Source organism: Kogia breviceps, chromosome 1 (assembly GCF_026419965.1).
Source record: "Kogia breviceps isolate mKogBre1 chromosome 1, mKogBre1 haplotype 1, whole genome shotgun sequence".
In the NCBI taxonomy this organism is placed as follows: domain Eukaryota; kingdom Metazoa; phylum Chordata; class Mammalia; order Artiodactyla; family Physeteridae; genus Kogia; species Kogia breviceps.
The window spans coordinates 25,412,295-25,431,415 of NC_081310.1; the positions used below are offsets into that span (position 1 = coordinate 25,412,295).

Below are 19,121 nucleotides of genomic sequence, written 5' to 3' on the forward strand. Positions count from 1 at the left end.
AGGCCAGGCGGAGCAGGATGTGTTTGTGCTGCAGGAAGAGGGGCGGGGTTCTGGGAACTTGCGCCTGCTCAGAGTGTGAATACACATTCCAGAGCCCAACGGAAATTCTATGTGGATTATCCATTGTCCTGTGTTATCTGGCCTGCTGCTTCTCCCTAGTGCTACAGAAAACACAGAGCTGATAACGCAGCATTCTTCACAGCTGACCCAGAAGCAACCCCCCTTTTGCCCGCGGGGGAGTGGAGCTAGCTATTGGGCAGCAGAGAAACAAAGGGTGACTTTTCAATCTGTTTGGCTTCATAGGGCTGTTGCTTATTCGAGGTCCCTTTCCTGAAAGGCAGCTTCCCCTCAGTCCCTGGCCCACCGCCCTTTCTGGATTATTGAGTCCTGCTGCCAGAGGACACCAAGTCCCAGGATTGGGGTGACCCTCCAGAGGTGTCTTCCACACACCTCCGTGCAGGCAGAGCAGAACGTGAGTCCTTCCGGGCCCTGGAAGGGCAGGCGTTTGTCTTGTGGGGTGGCCTGTCACTTCTGTAACGTTCCTGACAGGAGACGGTCACGAGAGCAAGCGGCCACATCTGGGAGCCGGCTGAGGTTGGGGGAACCACAGGATCTTCTTAGCCTGCCTTGTGGGATTCTCAGTCCGGCTGCGGCTGGTGGAGTGGAAGGGACAGTTTGCCTCCTTTGTATTATGATTTCACATCCAGAAAAGAAAACGCCACATTCTCATTAAATCACCGGTCTGGTAGCTGAGGATTTTCCTCTTCTTGCCGCGTGCATCGTGTGTCCCATTCGACTTGTTCTGTGCTGGAGAGGAAAAGTGCTGGCCACCTGCCCTGCCATGCCCTCCACAGGCTCCCACGTTCTCAAAGCCTTGCATCACGTATTAAGCCCCGTGTCTATCTCTCCAACAGGTCCACTCTCCATGCCAGGAACCCCGGCCTGATGCCGGGACCGGGGAGACTGGGAGTTAACAAGCAGCTCCAAGCTCCCGCTCCAAGGCGGGGGTGGGGGATGGGGGGGTGGGGCATCGTGACTGGCATTCTTTGCCGGCCTGGGACCATCTCTGCAACAGCTGGGGGCCGTTGGCCAAGCATCTCAGGCCCAGACTCATGCTTCTGGGCCTGAGTAACAGAGAGAGGGCTCGGGAAGCCCAGACATTTAGACAGGGCTCAGGCATGCCTGCAGGGGCCCTGATCCCTCCGTTCCATCGTGCAGCCTGAGGCTCCTGTGTGATTAGAAGGAGCACAGGTCCCCCGTGTGAAGCCACTGAGATTTAAAGGATGTCTGCGAATCTTAGCCTCTCCTGACGGATACATCCTTATACAGTAAGGTGGGATGTCTTTTATTACTGCTGTTGTGGAGACAAGCCCAGAGGAGCAAGTCAGGGCCACCCTACATCAGAGTCCTTGCAAAGGGACCGGGAAAGACTCGGGATGTGTGTGAAGGGTTCTGGAAGCAGAAAGAAAGGAGATGGGTTTTCTTCAATTCCACGGGGGGGGGGGGAAAGCTTATTAGATGAAGCAACAGCCAGCTAGTCCTCTCCACTTCTCTTGCTCTTGACTTCCTGGATGGTCTGGAGCCCCAGAATTCCACATCTGTTCAAATAAAGCGCTGTGCACAGCAGGTGGAGAGTGGGGGGATTGGGGCTGCTGGCAGCTCCCCAAGGAGAAGATTCTGAAAGGCCCCTCTGACAGCGAGCCCAGATGTGACGGAGGCGCCCCCTGTGTCAGGACGATGCCATCCTGATCCTTGTTTGGGGCTGGGGAGAGCTGTGCATCAGGGTCAGCGGAGGCAAGGAGGACGGATCGCGTCTCGTCTCGGTGGGTCAGGCTTCTTGCTATTGATGGCACCGCTTTTCACCCCCCGCATGGTGGGAGTCGATGGGTTGCTACTGATCTGTGAAGGGCGCTTTCTGCACGCGCTGACTGGTGCTGCTGGCTGGTGAGGGACCTGTGCTTACCTAGCGACCACCTCCGCGTCACTGCACACGGCCACAAGCCCTAGGCAGCCATCTGCGTGGACTAGGCAGTCACTGTGTGTCCTCAGATACCCCGGTTCACCTCTCTGTGCTTCCTTTTATCCACAAATAAAACAGAGATGAGAACACTGTCTGCCCGTGGACTCCTGTGAGGAGGGATGAGTGTGCATGACAGTACGACGCCTGCGGGTATGAAGTACGGCAGTCACCATGGCAACCTACGCCGGGGTAAGAGGACCAATGGGTCCCCAGGAGGTGTGGCAGGAGGGCCTGGCTGCTTGTAACTCGGCCCAGTGCCCCTCTCTCCTCCTTTCTTTGCTCACTTCTCCTGCTCTCCTCACTTGCTGAAGCTTTCCAGCTGTGGTCTCCTGAATCCCACCTTGAACTTACTGCCAGAAGGTGAAAACTGCCCCAAGTCATATCGAGGAGGGGGACAAGGCAGGAAGCAGCCTCTGGTGCTGCTCTGGGTCCCTAATTCACCGCCCTCCTTGGTGCTGCTCAGGGCCTGGTCTCCCCCACCGCTGGCGGGGAAGCAGGAAACAAACAGGTCAGTAGGCCAGCAGCATCCTTTCCCTGGCCTGCCCAGATTCCGTGGGTCCACCCAACCCTGAGCCTGGCCCAGCTTACCTTCATGAGGTCCCGATGGTGTTCGAGGACGCTGCAGGTTGTCTGCCAGGTGTCCTGATAGCACTCCCATGGGTCCACCCTGACAATAGGAAAGATGTTTGTTGCCCTTGGTTTCCATTCTCACACTCTTTGCTTATTGGTTCCTTCCAATGACATGGCTCAAAAAGCTTAGCAGACCTGGTCATACCAAGTACTTAGTCCTCGAATCAGGTAAAACATGGGCTTGAAACACCTTCCTGAGCCTCAGTTTCCCCACTGTAAAATGAGAGGAGTTTGACACAGGCTTACATGAACGGTTGCTGGTACTGGTCTGGCCAGGTTTAATATCAGCACCAGACCTTCCCAACTGTAGGGCTTTGGGAAAGTTATGTGAGTTTTTTGGTGCTCACTTTCCCATCTGTAAAATGGGAATAACAATAATAACTCTCTTGCGGGGTTATTAGAAGGGGTCAATGAGTTTTCTATGCAAAGTGCTTAGTACAGTGTCTTGCTCTTCTTCTTACCTGCAAAATGGGAATTCTCCTCTGGACCTTATAGGACTGTGATAAGAATGAAATGAGCCAGGCTCTCATCAAGTGGCAACTGCAGTTACCTGAACTGGGGAATCTGCCCATGCCTGACTCCCTGTGCAGCGGGGTGCCCTGTGGGCATGGAGGTGGGCACGGCAGCCAGACCGGAACGCACAGCCCCGGACTGGCCAACCCCTGCTGCTCGCGGGATGTGAAGCGAGCAGGGATCCAGCCCCTGACCAATGCAGCACTCGGGCTGAATGACCAACTTCATGAGCTGCTAAATTGGGACGTCCTTAGCAGTTGAGCATTCCCTCCCTAGCCCCACCTCACAGCACACCTAAGGTTCCCAGAGATGAGATCTCGTGAACTGAAAACCCTTAGCCACCCAGATTGCCCTGAGCCCCCAGATCCCTGACTGCCCTCCCCCCTGAGATGGGCAGATACCTGACCTGGCTAAACAGGCTCCCCCAAGTCCAGAGTCCAGGGACTCTGTGCACCCACGCCCCATCTCTCCAAGCCTCTCTGGTGACCTCCGTTCGCGGAATTCTGATTTTCCCAGTGCCTGGGGCAGGGCAGGGCAGGCAGTAAGTGCTCAGTGAATGTTTGTTGAATGAATGAGGGCGTTATTTCAGAATCTTCTAATCACATACAAGCAGTAACAGCCTCCTGTTCAGTATTTCCCCCACTGGACCCCACTTTCCCCTGAGATCATGAGGTGCTGTGCTAAGAGGCTCCGTTTCTACCCTGACTTGACCACAGATGTGCTGTTCCCTCTCAAACTCCTTGACTTCTCCTGAGCTGTCTCCCAACTGCACCTCTGCCTCAGGGGGAGGGGAGCGATGAGAAAGTCTGTAAAGGGCATGCACTGCTCACACAAATCACTGCTTACAAATGGCACGGATCACTATTTAATTATTATTGTCGCTTTCCTTCTTCCAGCCACCCCATCTCTTCTCCGCTAACTCTCTGCATCCCTCATTCTGAGGTCAGCGGCCCTTCATTTCTCTCCTTTCCTGGAAACCTCTCGGTGCTGCTTATTCTTCCACGGGGGGAAATCACAATACAAATGGTGTATCGTTATTTTTTTAAAAAAAAGTCATCTTCTCATGCAAATTATAACTGTAGGAGCTTTGGGGGGCATAATTAGCATAATTAGTGGAGGTTTGCTTTAATTACACTGCAAGCACAGTGGATAACGGTGTCTGCCATCTTAGGACTGTGCAGGGACCGTCTGCGCAGGGACCGTCTGAGGGAAAGGCCGTGAGCGCTTGGACCTGCACCCCCCACCCCGCCCCACACCTCTGTTCCACTGTCATCGCGAGGCCCTAGGAAGCCTGAACAGGAATGGAAAATAGCCAGAGCCGGGGGACCTTCCCTGAAAGGTAGTGAGAGCTCATGGACGTGAGTACGGATGGAAGTGGAGAGGCATCTTGGATTTTCTGGCCCTGCCTCACCCCAAGCCCAGTGATGTTTGTGGAAGCTCTGAGCATACTCCAAACGTGCCAGAGCAGATGAAACACCAAAGGCTCCCTCTTTAGTTTCCCAGGCTGTATAGCCTGGTTAAAAAATAAAGTCATCAGGCCACCCCAGAATGCTTATGTTATTATTGCCTGCATGGGGTTCATCTCTCCCCTGGCCTCCCCACTCCTGTGGGGACTCTTCCTTTTGTCCACCCATTCTCAGGGTGTCCCTGGGCCACCCAGCTCTGGCATCATCAGGCTAGCCCTACCTGATCCAGTCGGAATTCTGGACGGCCAGCTGACACATGATGAGACGGTGCCGGCTCGACACAAGGCCCTGGGAAGCAACAGAGCAGTCATTGGGAGGTTCACTCTGCTCCCACAGACTCCCTAAGACTCCATCCCAGGCCAGCCCATTATAGAAGTGCAGCATTTTTCAGTGCTGACAGAGAATGAAGGTGTGACCCCTACACATGTCTCCCTGCTACACACAAGCGTAGAGTGGCAGGGTGGGTGGGAGAGACAGAATGGAGGGTGTGTGCAGTATATTCTCCTCCCCCATCAGAGTCAGAGGTGAGCCTCCACTGATGAAGAAGCCAGTGTGTACCCAGCACAGAAAGGAGACTTAACGTGGTGAGTGTTGCCTTGTTTCCCGGGTCCATCTGGCTGGGTCACTTCCCCAGAGCCCACCAAGTTGTATCTGGGGGAGGAGGTTGAGGTCTGGGAGGGCTTCTAGATTTTCTGGGATGTGTGGCAGGGAGGGAGGGGCAGGGAAATGAATTTTAAATCACATTATAGGAGGCATAGGCTTTTTTATCCTAAAATCCCAGGAAAGATTGCCCAGCCCATAACCAGCCCCCAGTTTGGCACCTGTGCCGAGTCACACGGCATGGATGAGTTCTGACTGGACCTGGTTGCAGGCAGTTGTTCCTTCCAGCTGCTGCCCAACCCCCATTCGCTCAGGTCTGACTGTGGTCCACGGATGGGAAGCAGGACACATGCTAATGGGTGTTTTGTGTTTCCAGGAATCGTAGATGGCAGAGATGGCAGTGGAGCAGTTTTACATCAGAGGAACTATCGGGTCAGGAAGTGGGGTTAGGGAGGAGAGGGGCAAAGGAGGAACCCACCTGTTTTCCATAGGAGTCGTGGACAGGAGACACAATCCCACCAATGACAATAAACCTTCCAGTTTTGTGTAGGTAATCTCTGGCTCTTTCTAATTAAGAGAAGAAAACATCACATTATAAAGAGGAAAGGTGTGGACACATACACAGGAGAGGACACATACACACTGAAAGTGAAGGGGTGGAAAAAGATATTCGATGCAAATGGAAATCAAAAGAAAGCTGGAGTAGCAATACTCATATCAGATAAAATAGACTTTAAAATAAAGACTGTTATAAGATATAAGGAAGGACACTACATAATGATCAAAGGATCAATCCAAGAAGAAGATATAACAATTATAAATGTTTATGCACCCAACAAGGTAGCACCTCAATACATAAGGCAGAGGCTAACAACCATGGAAGGGGAAATCGACAGTAACACAATGATAGTGGGGGACTTTAACATCCCACTTACATCCAGATAGAAAATAAATACGGAAACACAAGCTTTAATTGACACAGTAGACCCGATAGATATAATTGATATTTATAGAACATTCCAACCAAAAGTGGCAGAATACACTTTCTTCTCAAGTGCACATGGAACATTCTCCAGAATAGATCACAGCTTGGGTCACAAAGCAAGCCTCAGAAAATTTAAGAAAATTGAAATCACATCAAGCATCTTTTCTGACCACGACACTATGAGATTGGAAATCAATTACAGGAAGAAAACTGTAAAAAACACAAAGACATGGAGGCTAAACAGTGCACTCCTAAATAACCAAGAGATCACTGAAGAAATCAAAGAAGAAATTAAAAAATAAATAGAAAAAAATGACAATGAAAACATGATGACCCAAAACCTCTGGAACACAGCAAAAGCAGTTCTAAGGAAGAGGGACATTTACAGCAATTCAATTGCACCTCAAGAAAAAAGAAAAATATCAAATAAACCATTTAACCCTACACCTAAAACAACTAGAGAAAGAAGAACAAAGAAAACCCAAAGTCAGTAGAAGGAAAGAAATCATAAAGATCAGAGCAGAAATAAATGAAATAGAAACGAAGAAAACAATAGCAAAGATCAATAAAACTAAAAGCTGGTTCTTTGAGAAGATAAACAAAATTGATAAACCCTTAGCCAGACTCATCAAGAAAAAAAGGGAGAGGATGCAAATCAATATAATTAGAAATGAAAAGGGAGAAATCACAACTGACACCACAGAAATACAAAGGATTATAAGAGACTACTACAAACAACTATATGCCAATAAAATGGACAACCACAAAAAAATGGACAAATTCTTGGCAAGGTACAATTTTCCAAGACTGAACCAGGAATGATTAGAAAATGTAAACAGACCTATCATAAATAATGAAATTGAAACCATAATTTAAAATCTTCTAACAAACAAAAGTTCAGGACCAGATGGCTTCACAGGTGAATTCTATCAAACATTTAGAGAAGAGCTAACACTGATCCTTCTCACACTCTTCCAAAAAATTGCAGAGGGAGGAACACTCCCAAATTCATTCTACAAAGCCACCATCACCCTGATACCAAAACCAGAAAAAGATATCATAATAAAAGAAAACTATAGACCAATATCACTGATGAACATAGATGCAAAATCCTGAACAAAATACTAGCAAACAGAATCCAACAACATATTAGAGGGATCATACACCATGATCAAGTGGGATTTATCCCAGGGATACAAGGATTCTTCAATATACACAAATCAATCAATGTGATACACCATATTAACAAACTGAAGAATAAAAACCATATGATTATCTCAATAGAGGCAGAAAATGCTTTTGACAAAATTCAACACCCATTTATGATAAAAACTCTCCAGAAAATGGGCATAGAGGGAACCTACCTCAATATAATAAAGGCCATATATGACAAACCCACAGCAAGCATCATACTCAATGGTGAAAACCTGAAAACATTTCCACTAAGATCAGGAACAAGACAAGGATGTCCACTCTCGCTACTCTTATTCAACATGGTATTGGAAGTCCTAGCCACAGCAATCAGAGAAGAAAAAGAAATAAAACGAATACAAATTGGAAAAGAAGGAGTAAAACTGTCACTGTTTGCAGTGACATGATACTATACATAGAAAATCCTGAATATGTCACCAGAAAACTACAACAACTAATCAATGAATTTGGTAAGGTTGCAGGACACAAAATTAATGCACAGAAATCTCTGGCATTCCTATACACTAACAATGAAAAATCAGAAAGAGAAATTAAGGAAACAATCCCATTTACCATTGCAACAAAAAGAATAAAATACCTAGGAATAAATCTACCTAAGGAGGTGAAAGACTTGTACTCAGAAAACTAAAAAACACTGATGGAAGAAATCAAAGATGACATAAACAGATGCAGAAATATACCATGTTCTTGGATTGGAAGAATCAATATTGTGAAAATGACTATACTGCCCAAAGCAATCTACAGATTCAATGCAATCCCTATCAAATTACCAGTGGCATTCTTCACAGAATTAGAACAAAAAATTTTACAATTCGTATGGAAACACAAAAGACCCTGAATAGTCAAAGCAATCTTGAGAAAGAAAAACGGAGCCGGAGGTATCAGGATCCCTGACTTCAATCTATACTACCAAGCTACAGTAATCAAGACAGTATGGTACTGGCACAAAAACAGAAATATAAATCAATGATACAGGATAGAAAGCGCAGAGATAAATCCATGCACATATAAGCACCTAATTTACGACAAAGGAGGCAAGAGCATACAATGGAGAAAAGACAGACCTCTTCAATGAGTCGTGCTGGGAAAACTGGAGAGCTACATGTAAAAGAATGAAATTAGAACACTACATAACACCATACACAAAGATAAACTCCAAATGGATTAAAGACCTAAATGTAAGACCAGACAGTATAAGGCTCTTAGAGGAAAACATAGGAAAAGCACTCTTTGACATAAACCACAGCAAGATCTTTTTTGACCCACCTCCTAGAGTAACAGAAATAAAACCAAAAATAAACAAATAGGACCTAATTAAACTTCAAAGCTTTTGCACAGCAAAGGAAACCATAAATAAGATGAAAAGACAATGGGAGAAAGTATTTGCAAATGAAACAGTGGACAAAGGATTAATCTCCAAAATATACAAACAGCTCATGGAGCTCAATATCAGAAAAACAAACAATTCAACTAAAAAATGGGTGGAAGACCTAAATAGACATATCACCAAAGACATACAGATGGCCAAGAGGCACATGAAAAGATGCTCAGCATCACTAATTATTAGAGAAATGGAAATCAAAACTACAATGAGATATTATCTCATGCTGGTCAGAACGGCCATTATCAAAAAATCTAGAAACAATAAGTGCTGGAAAGGGTGTGGAGAAAAAGGAACCCTCCTGCACTGTTGGTGGGAATGTAAATTGATATAACCACTATGGAGAACAGTATGGAGGTTCCTTAAAATCTAAAAATAGAACTATCATATGACCCAGCAATCCCACTACTGGGCATATGCCCTGAGAAAACCATAATTCAAAAAGAAACATGTACCACAATGTTCATTGCAGCTCTATTTACAATAGCCAGGACATGGAAGCAACCTAAATGTCCATCGACAGATGAATGGATAAAGAAGATGTGGCACATATATACAATGGAATATTACTCAGCCATAAAAAGAAACGAAATTGAGTTATTTGCAGTGAGGTGGATGGACCTAGAGTTATTTGTAGTGAGGTGAATGGACCTAGAGTCTGAAGTAAGTCAGAAAGAGAAAAACAAATACCATATGTTAACACATATATATGGAATCCTAAAAAAAAAATGGTACCTATGAACCTAGTGGCAGGGCAGGAATAAAGACGTAGACATAGAGAATGGACTTGAGGATACAGGGAGGGGGAAGGGTAAGCTGGGACGAAGTGAGAGAGTGGCATGGACATATATACACAACCAAATGTAAAATAGATAGCTAGTGGGAAGCAGCAGCATAGCACAGGGAGATCAACTCGGTGTTTTGTGATGACCTGGAGATGTGGGATAGGGAGGGTGGGAGGGAGGCTGAAGAGGGAGGGGATGTGGGGATATATGTATGCATATGGCCGATTCACTTTGTTGTCCAACAGAAACTAACACAGTATTATGAAGCAATTATACCCCAATAAAGATCTATTAAAAAAAAAAAAAGAAAGAAACTGGTACCCAGCTAAACATAAGTGGCCAAGGAGCAGATACAATTACTCTTTCTTTGTTTCCCATAGAGATTCTAAATGCTTGAAAAGTCTACCCTAGTGATATCTAACTCAGGAACTGTGGTACTGTGGAAACAGCACTGAACTTGGGATCATAAGACTTCTGGATCTTGGGTAAGTCACTTAATTTCTCTGAGCGTTAAGTTTCCATATCTGTTAAGTGCTTTCTTTCCAAGGTTGTTATGAGGATCAAGTCAAATTCTGAATATAAAAATGCATAATGCCCACATGATTTTCCTGGAGAATTCCACCAAACATTTAAAGAAGAATTAAAACCAATGCCACAGAAGGATCTAATGTAAAACATGGTGACTATAATTGATTGATAAGTAAAATGATTCTAACACCCAATTCCAATGTGTGTGTGTGTGTGTGTGTGTGTGTGTGTCCCATACCACCAGGCAATTCTTGGACACCAGTGGGGTGTCCTACAATTCATCCCAATTCTGACTCATCTACTTGGAGAGAGTGTTGGATCCCATAGATTAAGGGCTCAGTCCTACAAGACTGCCTCTTCCCCTTCAGATGACAAATTTCAAGCTCAGGTTGTTACTGTGCTTCTGACTGACCAAGAGGCTACAAACTGGAGTTTCCCATGACCCACTCCTTGGACTTCATATGCCAGTCACAAGTCCAGGTTGTTACCTGTATTTCTGACCAACTGGCTATAAATCAGAGGCTCCCACGACCACCTTCTTTATTTGAATAACTTACTAGAGCAACTCACAGAACTCAGGAAACCTGTTTACTTACTAGATTATCAATTTATTACAAAGGGTATTAAAGGATACAAATCAACAGCCAGAAGAAGAGATACATATGGTGGGGTCCAGAACAAAGGAGACTCTGTACTTGTGGAATTTGGGGTCTCATGGAATTTGGGGCATAGCACGGTGGTATGTGGAAGCATTCTGGTTCCCCAACCTAGAAGATCTTCAAAACCCTTGCTTTTCGGGTTTTTAATGTAGGATTCATTATCTAGGCATGATTGATTAAATCATTGGCCACTGGTGATTGATTCAACCTCCACCCTCACCTCTTCCCCAGAAATCAGAGGGTGGTGTTGAAAGTTCCTACCTTCTTCTCTTAGTTGCTTTCCAAAAGTCACCTCATCAACATTAGCCTAGTTGTGGTGGAAAGGAACTGAGGCAAGAGACCAAGTATTATAAGAAAAGATGCCTCCATTGTTCTTATCGCTCAGGAAATTCCAAGGGTTTTGGGAGCTGTGAGTCAGAAACTGTGCACAAAGACCAAATATACATCAGAAACGTATATGTGGACATCTGAATGACCACATCTATATTTCTTATAAATCACAGTATTGCAATAACACTGTATTATCTAATTTAAATTTGCTAAGAGAGCAGAACTTAAGTGTTCTCACCAAAAAAATGTAAATACGTGAGGTGACGGATGTGTTAATTAACTACATGAGAGGAATCCTTTGACAATGTATACTTAAGTCAACATGATGTACACTTTATCTTAAAACTGTATATGTCAATTATACCTTAATAAAACTGAAACTTAAAAAAAATTCTAGAGTCTCTTCTAAAAAATAGAAAAGAAAGGAACCCTTTCCAATTCATTTTATGAAGCCACTATTGCTCTGACATCAAAACCGGGCAGAGTACAAAACATGCAAAAATCATTAGCAAAGTATTAGCAAATAGAATCCGGCTATATAGAGAAAGAATTATACACCATGACCAAGTGGCATGTAATCCAGTGATGGAAGGTGTTTCAATATTTGAAAAATCATTCAGTGTAATTCACCACATTAACAGGCTAAAGAAGAAAAATCACATAATTATATCAATTGATGCAGAAAAAGCAGTTGACAAAATTCAACATTCATTCATGATAAAAACTCAGAGAAGTAGGAACAGAAGGGAACTTCTTCAACATGATAAAGAACATCCATAAAAACCTACAGCAGGGCTTCCCTGGTGGAGCAGTGGTTGAGAGTCTGCCTGCCAATGCAGGGGATGCGGGTTCGTGCCCCAGTCCGGGAAGATCCCATGTGCTGCGGAGCGGCTGGGCCAGTGAGCCATGGCCGCTGAGCCTGCGCGTCCGAAGCCTGTGCTCCGCAACGGGAGAGGCCACAACAGTGAGAGGCCCGCATACCGCAAAAATAAAAAAAAAACCTACAGCAAACATCATACTTAATGATGAAAGACTGAATGCTTTCTCCCTGAAAACAGGAACAAGGCAAGGACAGCTGCTTACCACTGCTATTCAACACGGTACCGGAAGTTCTAGCTAGCTCAGCAGAGCAAGAAAAAGAAGTCAAAGACAAAGAGATCAAAAAGAAAAAAAAAAAAAACCTATCTCTGTTGCATATGGCATGAAAGTCTACTTAGAAATCCCAAGAAATCTACAAGGAAAGTCCAAGAACTAATAAGTGAGTTCAGTAAGATCATAAGATATAAGATCAACATAAGAAAATCAATTGTATTTCTATATGCTAGCAAAAAAACACATGGAAACTGAAATTCAAAATACAAGATGACTTATAACCTTTCAAAAAATAAAATACTTAGGAATAAATATAGTAAAACTTATACAGAACTTATATGCTAAAAACTACAAAATGCTGATGAAAGAATCAAAGAAGATCTAACAAAATGTTGAGACATACTGTGTTTATGGATTAAAGGACTCAACATAGCAAAGATATTAATTCTTCCCAAATTGATATATAAATTTAATGCACTTTCTATCAAAATCTCAGCAAGATTTCTTTTTTGCATAAATGAAGACAAAATAATTCTAAAATTTATATGGAAAGGTAAAGGAGCTGTAATAGTTAATATCTTTTTTTTAAAAGAGGAATAAAGTGGGAAAATTGATCTGTCTAAATTTTAAACCTTATTACACAACTATAGTAATCAAGAGTGTGAGGTATTGGCAGAGAGGTAGACACATAGATCAATGAAATAGAACAGAGTCCAGAAACAGCCCCATACAAGGATGGCCAACTGAATTTTGACAAAGGTGCAAAAACAATTCAATGGAGGAAGGATAGTCTTTTCAATAAATGGTGCTGGAGCAACTGGACAGCCATAGACCAAAAACAAAATAAAAATAAAAACACTCTATACAAAAGTTAATTCAAAATGAATCATAGATTTAAATTATGTAATATGTAAAACTATAAAACTTTTAGATGAAAATATGGGAGAAAACCTTTGGGTCCAGGGCTTGGTGAAGACTCTTAAGACATGACACCAAAAACAGGATGTATAAAAGAAATTTTTAAAAAAAAGCAATAAATTGGACTTTAATAAACAACTTTTTTTTTCTACAAAAGACCCTATTAAGAGGATTTAAAAAACAATTTATAAACTGGGAGAAAATATTTGCAATCCACATGTCTTAGGATTCATATTTAGATCATAGAAAGGACCCTCAAAACTTAATAGTTTAAAAACTAACAATCCAATTAGAAAATGGGCAAAAGATGTGGAAAGACATGAAGAGGACAGATGGATGGCAAATAAACACATGAAATGATGTTCAGTACCCCTAAGCATGAGGAAATGTAAATTAAGACCATGAGGAGATATACCTATTCACTAATAGAATGGCTATAAGAAAAAAGAATGACAATGCCAAGTGCTGTCAAGGATGTAGAGAAACTGGGTTTCTTGTACATTGCTGGTGGAAATGTGAAATGGCAAGCTACTCTGAAAACTAGTTTGGCAGTTTCTTAAAAAACTAAGCATACATTTACCATATTACTCAGCAATTGCATTCCTGGGTATTTATCCCAAAGAAATCAAACCATGTCTACATAAAAACCTGTACATGATCGCTCATATTAGCTTTATTTGTAACAACCAAATACAGCAAACAAATAAAATGGCCTACAATAGCTAAATGGCTAGACTGTGGTACATCCATACCATGGAATGCTACTTAGCAACAAAAAAGGAACAAACTGATTTGGAACAAACAAAAAGGAAAAATGATAAATGCAACAATTGAGATAGATCACCAGTTCATCACACTGAGTGAAAAAAAGCCAATCTCAAAAGGTTGTATACTGTATGATTCCATTTATATAACATTCTCAGAAATTATACAGATTAGTGGTTGCCAAAGGTTAGGGATGGGGGCACAAGAAAGTGAAGTGGGAGTGACTCTAAAGCTGTAGCTCTAAGGAGATCTTTGTGGTGGTGGACTCGTTTCGTATATTAATTGCGTTGGTTACATGAAGCTACACATGTGATAAAGTCACATATAACTACACATACACTTTATACCAATGTCAGTTTCCTCATTTTAATATTGTACTGTAGTTACATAAGATGTAAGCATCTCAGGAAACTGGGTGAAGGGCACATGGGATCTCTCAGTACTATCTTTGCAACTTCCTATGAATCTATATTTGTTTCAAAAGAAAATGTTTTTAAAGAATTCACACTAAACCACGAAACAATGTATAATTTTAAGGTGGCAGTGTGCAAATCCAAGCAAATGGCTAGAAAACTCGGGGGTTAGATGCTTCTGGAAATTTATCTCTCCTCGTCCCTTTACAGTTTTGTTACTATCTGGAGTCCAAGATTTTGGGTTGTTAAGGCCGGGAGGTGTCATTGAAAGCAGTGCTTCTCAAGCTGATGTCCATGTGAATCCTCTGGGGATCTTTTTAGGATGTAGATTCTGATTCCAAGGGTCTGATGGGGCCTGAGATCAGGGCCTTGATTAGGGTGAGGTGAGAGGGGCAGGATCATTCAAGTGCAGGGTCAGATCCTGTCTTCATTTAAAATTATGATATTTTCTTCATCGTGGGTTTTTGCATTAATTTTGATATTTTAAAATATTATTTATTTTGATTACTGAGTGTGGGGGTGCCCCCTTACATTTTGCACTGGAGGGGGCCATCCCTCTTGGCCTCACCCTACTCCTGGCCCTGCCTGAGATGCAGCATTTCTAATAAGCTCCCAAATGAGACCAGTGCTGCCGGTGTGTAGTCTATATTTTGAATAGCAAGGGATTACAGACAGGTGGGGCAGCCCCTGCAATGGTAGGGTACCCACAAAAGTTCTCCTCCCTCTTCGACTCCACCACTACCACCACTTTGCATGACAAGGGCATTTCTCCACACTGGCAGGTAACCCACTGGCAAAGCCATAGCTAGGGCCCTGGAATTTAATTTCATGCCAAGCTTCCCTAGTTGTGGTCTGTTGTTGTCCGTCAGCTCTGTCCCAGGGACAGAGCCAAATCACGCTCACATTTTACACTCGGGTCTGACCCACCTTCCATTTGGTCTACTTTCCTTGCTCTTAGTCTCACAGAGGAGGAGCCCGAGGCTCCCAGTGGCATTGTCCTGTCCTGTCCTTGGTACCCAAGGATCCACCGTGTCTCACAACTCATTCCAGGCCACTTGGAACCAGGTAAATCTACCTTCCTGACAGGTTGTGCTGGACCCACCAGCCGAGGATAGACACAACACAGGTGATTTGTCCATTAATAATAATTCATGAGACATGAGACAGACATGTCTCGTCTGCCTCCTGGCTACTCAGTGAACCCGGCTGATGCGTAATCTACTCTCCTCTTGCAGGAAGTTAATGCAGGAAACACTGTGGTCAGGACATCAATACTAACTTGATTTTTCCTTTTCAGCTGCAATTAGAAATGACCCTTTCCGAGTTGTATTCACAGCTGGAGCTGCCTGCATTTTCCTTGTTTGTGAATTTCACAAAGGCAGTCTGGATTTGTTAACATGCTAAATCTCAGAAAGCACTTGCTAATAAAGGAAGAAACCAAACTGTGAGTCCCTCTAGGCAGAGTTATTCCTGCTCAGGGGCTAAAAAAAAAAAATTATTTTTAAGGAAACCATCCTTGTGGCCTAGCAAACTGAACCTCGGGCATTCCCTAACAAAAATTTAATGAGTGTTTTTTATGTTCAATGCTCTCTGCCAGGTGCTGTGGGGGACACAGAGAAGTAAAAGACACAATCCCTATCTCTAGGGAGCTTAGCTTTTCAATGCAAGGACACGGCATCCTCTGCTTAATCAATACAAAAATGAACAGCAGAGACCTTAAGTGCTACAGGACTTCAGGGGAGGGTGCAATCCCAGTGGAATGGGGTGGCCTGGGAAGCTTTCCTAGAACAGATGAGACTTGAGCTGGGTCCTGACAGCAGAGAAGAGGAAGGTATATTCACTCTGTCATTTTATTCTCTGTTTTCTGATGCTTTAACATCTGGGCCCTTGCTGACCCTGGAAGGGCCACCCTCCAAGAGTTTGTCAATTCCTAGAGATAGTAAACAACTTATCCTAGAGATGGAAAACAACTCACTCTAGAATGCACCCTTCCCGTACCACCTCGTTCATTTGGCCGTCACACTCAGGGCCACTATTCCCCTGCCCTAATCACCCCAGAGCCAGGTACCAGAGTGCTAGAGACAGCTCCTACGTCACAGAGCCTGTTGAAATCATTCACACTCGCCAATCCTAAGCCTGCTTACCCTGCCTCCCCTACTTCCTTCCTACAGAAAACACAATAAAGGCTCTTACCCTTGTCTCACCCCATCTCTCTGCCTCCTGATTGGCCCTGGTGCTTCTCCATGTAGCGCCCCCCCCCCACCCCTGAAACCTGTCACGTCCTCAGCTCTTGGGGATCTGTGAGTATACGTATCTTTTCAATGGCAATCATCTTCTGATCTGTTGGCCTTGCCACACCTAAATCATAGCAAAGCCTACATTTTGAAGCGGAAGAAAGACACTCATTCCAGGGGGACGAGGCGATGTGAGTAGATGAACTGAGTCATGAGTGGAGTCTCCAGGCTCTATGGCTTGGCTTCTTTGAAAAGCAATGATCCCATTTTCAGCCACTGTCACTGAGGGTGCCCCCCAAACAACTTGAGCATCTTTCTGGGTCTTCCTCTAGTCCCATAATCCTCCAGTCTCAATCCTTTTGGGAAGCAGGGAGCCGGATGATCACATGCCTCTGGCTGGGTGAAACAGTCAATCATACCAGCCTCTCTGAGTTGTCCAGTCTAAGGCGTAAGACAGTCGTCAAGTGAGATTCCTACTTGAGTCTGAAATGAGTATGAAAGGGTGGTATTTTCTCTGACGTCGATCCATGGGTGGGACAATGGGAGCCCACCATGCCACCCCTTGGACACCATTAGCTGAGTGGGCTAAGAGCCCCCTAAAATAAGTGCAGCAGGCTTACTCCCCCCACCAAGGGATTTACGGACTTACCCCAGGGGGCAGTTAGCGGATGAGCTCTGCGTGAATCGGCCCTGCCCTTGCTAGCCATCTACAAGCGCATGCCATCGTGCCTCAGCGGAACTGGGGGAGAGGATGTGCATTCACCCCTCACTGGATTCACCCAGTGGCCTCTCCCCTTCCTCATACCCTTTACCTGCAACTCTAGGAGAAGCAATGAAATATGAAGCCCCTTGAGGTCATGAGAGCACAGATTTTTCTCCACAGTGAAAGACAGCATCTTAGTCCCGCCTCTCTGACTCGGGAAGGCGCGTGATGGAAGCTACGTTTCCCGAGGAGATGATAGCGTGCCCAGATCCGGTGCATTCTTCTGCCCAGTGTCTGTGGCTTAGCGGCTGACCAGCAGAAGAGGTGGTCTGAGCTTGGATGCACGTGGGAATCAGGCTGAGCTCCCTGAACACAGTCATGTGCAGAGCAGCCCTGAAAACCTTGAGAAGCTCCCCTGGACACACAATCCAGTCTCCTATTGACCATCTGTCAACTCTCACCAGCTGCCCCACCCCCCCCACCACCCCCACTGCGCATGCCTCAGGCTGTCTGAACTGACCCGGGAAAGTAATCAGTGCTTCCCAGAATCCCTTGCAGGCTTGGCTTTCCTCTAGTTCCTGGATTTTTAACCATTTGTCTGGCTTTTGCAGCCTTGAACTGGTTGTCAGGGAGAAACAGAGTGGCACAGTCACTCCCTCATTACCGCCGATCTTATTTGCTCCACTACCTCTAGCTTGGGAGGACTGGAGTCCCTTTGTCTTCACAGCTGGGAAATGATTTATGACTCTCATTTCCTCAACTCTCACTTCTGACAGACCGTGCTGGGGTGAACCTCTCATACGTCCCAGCTGCCATGTGCCACCCCAGAAGTCTCCATTCAAATCCGTTCCACTTGAAAAGCGCCCCCTCCACCCCCCCACCCTCCCCCGATCTCCAGCAGTCACCCCTTTCAAACCAGGCTACAAGCTTCTTGGAATTCACCCACTGTTGAAAAGCTTTTTTCTATTTATTGCCTCAGAAATAGAAAGCTAAATATATACATGAACCCTTCAGTGAGACTCACAAACACATGAGAGAATTATTTCAGAATCCCGCAGACTATAATACTAAATATAACTGGGTGGGTGGGTGGATTGGGGAGGGAGGCGTGGCTAGAGTGGAAGGTGAGGGGGAAGGAATAAAGGCAGGAGGAGGACACATGATGTAGAAAACCCACCGTAGCTTCACATTAAGGAGACGAGTCTGTCATTTGCATGGAATCAGGCTCTATTTTTAACTACAAGTCTGTTACTCCACACTTTATTAACCATTAACCTTTTTTGAATGGCTTCTTATTTAGGGATAATTCAGCCTTTGCAGTAGGATTTATTGAGGAAATAGCTTTGCCTTTATTAAGTAAAACAAGTGGAGAACATGAGGCCAAGAAGTTTCCTTTTTTGTAAGGATGTGGTCCTCCTGAGGCTGTAGTGCAGGGTAGGATTTCTTCAAGGTTAAAAGTTGCTTTTCTCCTAAAGAACGCTATTGGAAAAACGCTGTTTTCTTCACAGCTTTCTTATTTGTGTTCATCTTTCCTCTCTACTTCCCCAAGAGTCAGTAGAAATACCTTCTGGAAATAAGGGCCCGCTTAGCTAGGGCAACTGACTGCCCAGCTTTGCCCAAAACTTTCCTAGTTTTAGCACTAAAAGTTCTATGATCAGGAAGACCGTTCAGTCCCCAGCAAACTGAGATGGTTGGTGTTATGCTAAATAACGGCCCCCGAAAGATGTCCACGTCCTTATCCCTGGAACCCGAAAATACGTTACCTTAACATAGCAAAAGGGACTTTGCAGATGTGACTTAAATTAAGGATCTTGAGACAGGGAGATTTTCCTAGATTATCCAGGTGAGTCCCATGAAACCACAGAGGGAAGGCAGGAGGGTCAGACT

At 44.6% G+C, this 19,121-nt stretch overlaps 1 protein-coding gene and 1 long non-coding RNA gene across 3 annotated transcripts in view; one reads left to right on the plus strand and one right to left on the minus strand.

Moving 5' to 3' along the window:
* The window catches only part of NMNAT2 (nicotinamide nucleotide adenylyltransferase 2), a 205,329-nt gene that overhangs the window by 35,968 nt on the left and 150,240 nt on the right, over nucleotides 1–19,121 (minus strand). For both annotated transcript variants that reach the window (XM_067029188.1, XM_067029196.1), the window contains exons 5-7: nucleotides 5,708–5,796; nucleotides 4,850–4,917; nucleotides 2,609–2,687 (exon numbers count right to left, since the gene is read on the minus strand). In XM_067029188.1, the coding sequence (XP_066885289.1) occupies nucleotides 2,609–2,687; nucleotides 4,850–4,917; nucleotides 5,708–5,796 (236 nt within the window). The remainder of the gene's footprint in view (nucleotides 1–2,608; nucleotides 2,688–4,849; nucleotides 4,918–5,707; nucleotides 5,797–19,121) is intronic.
* LOC136793822 (uncharacterized) lies at nucleotides 309–5,781 on the plus strand. Its single transcript, XR_010839685.1, has 5 exons — nucleotides 309–1,823; nucleotides 2,099–2,209; nucleotides 4,335–4,502; nucleotides 5,146–5,213; nucleotides 5,606–5,781. It is a non-coding gene; the product is annotated as an uncharacterized lncRNA (long non-coding RNA).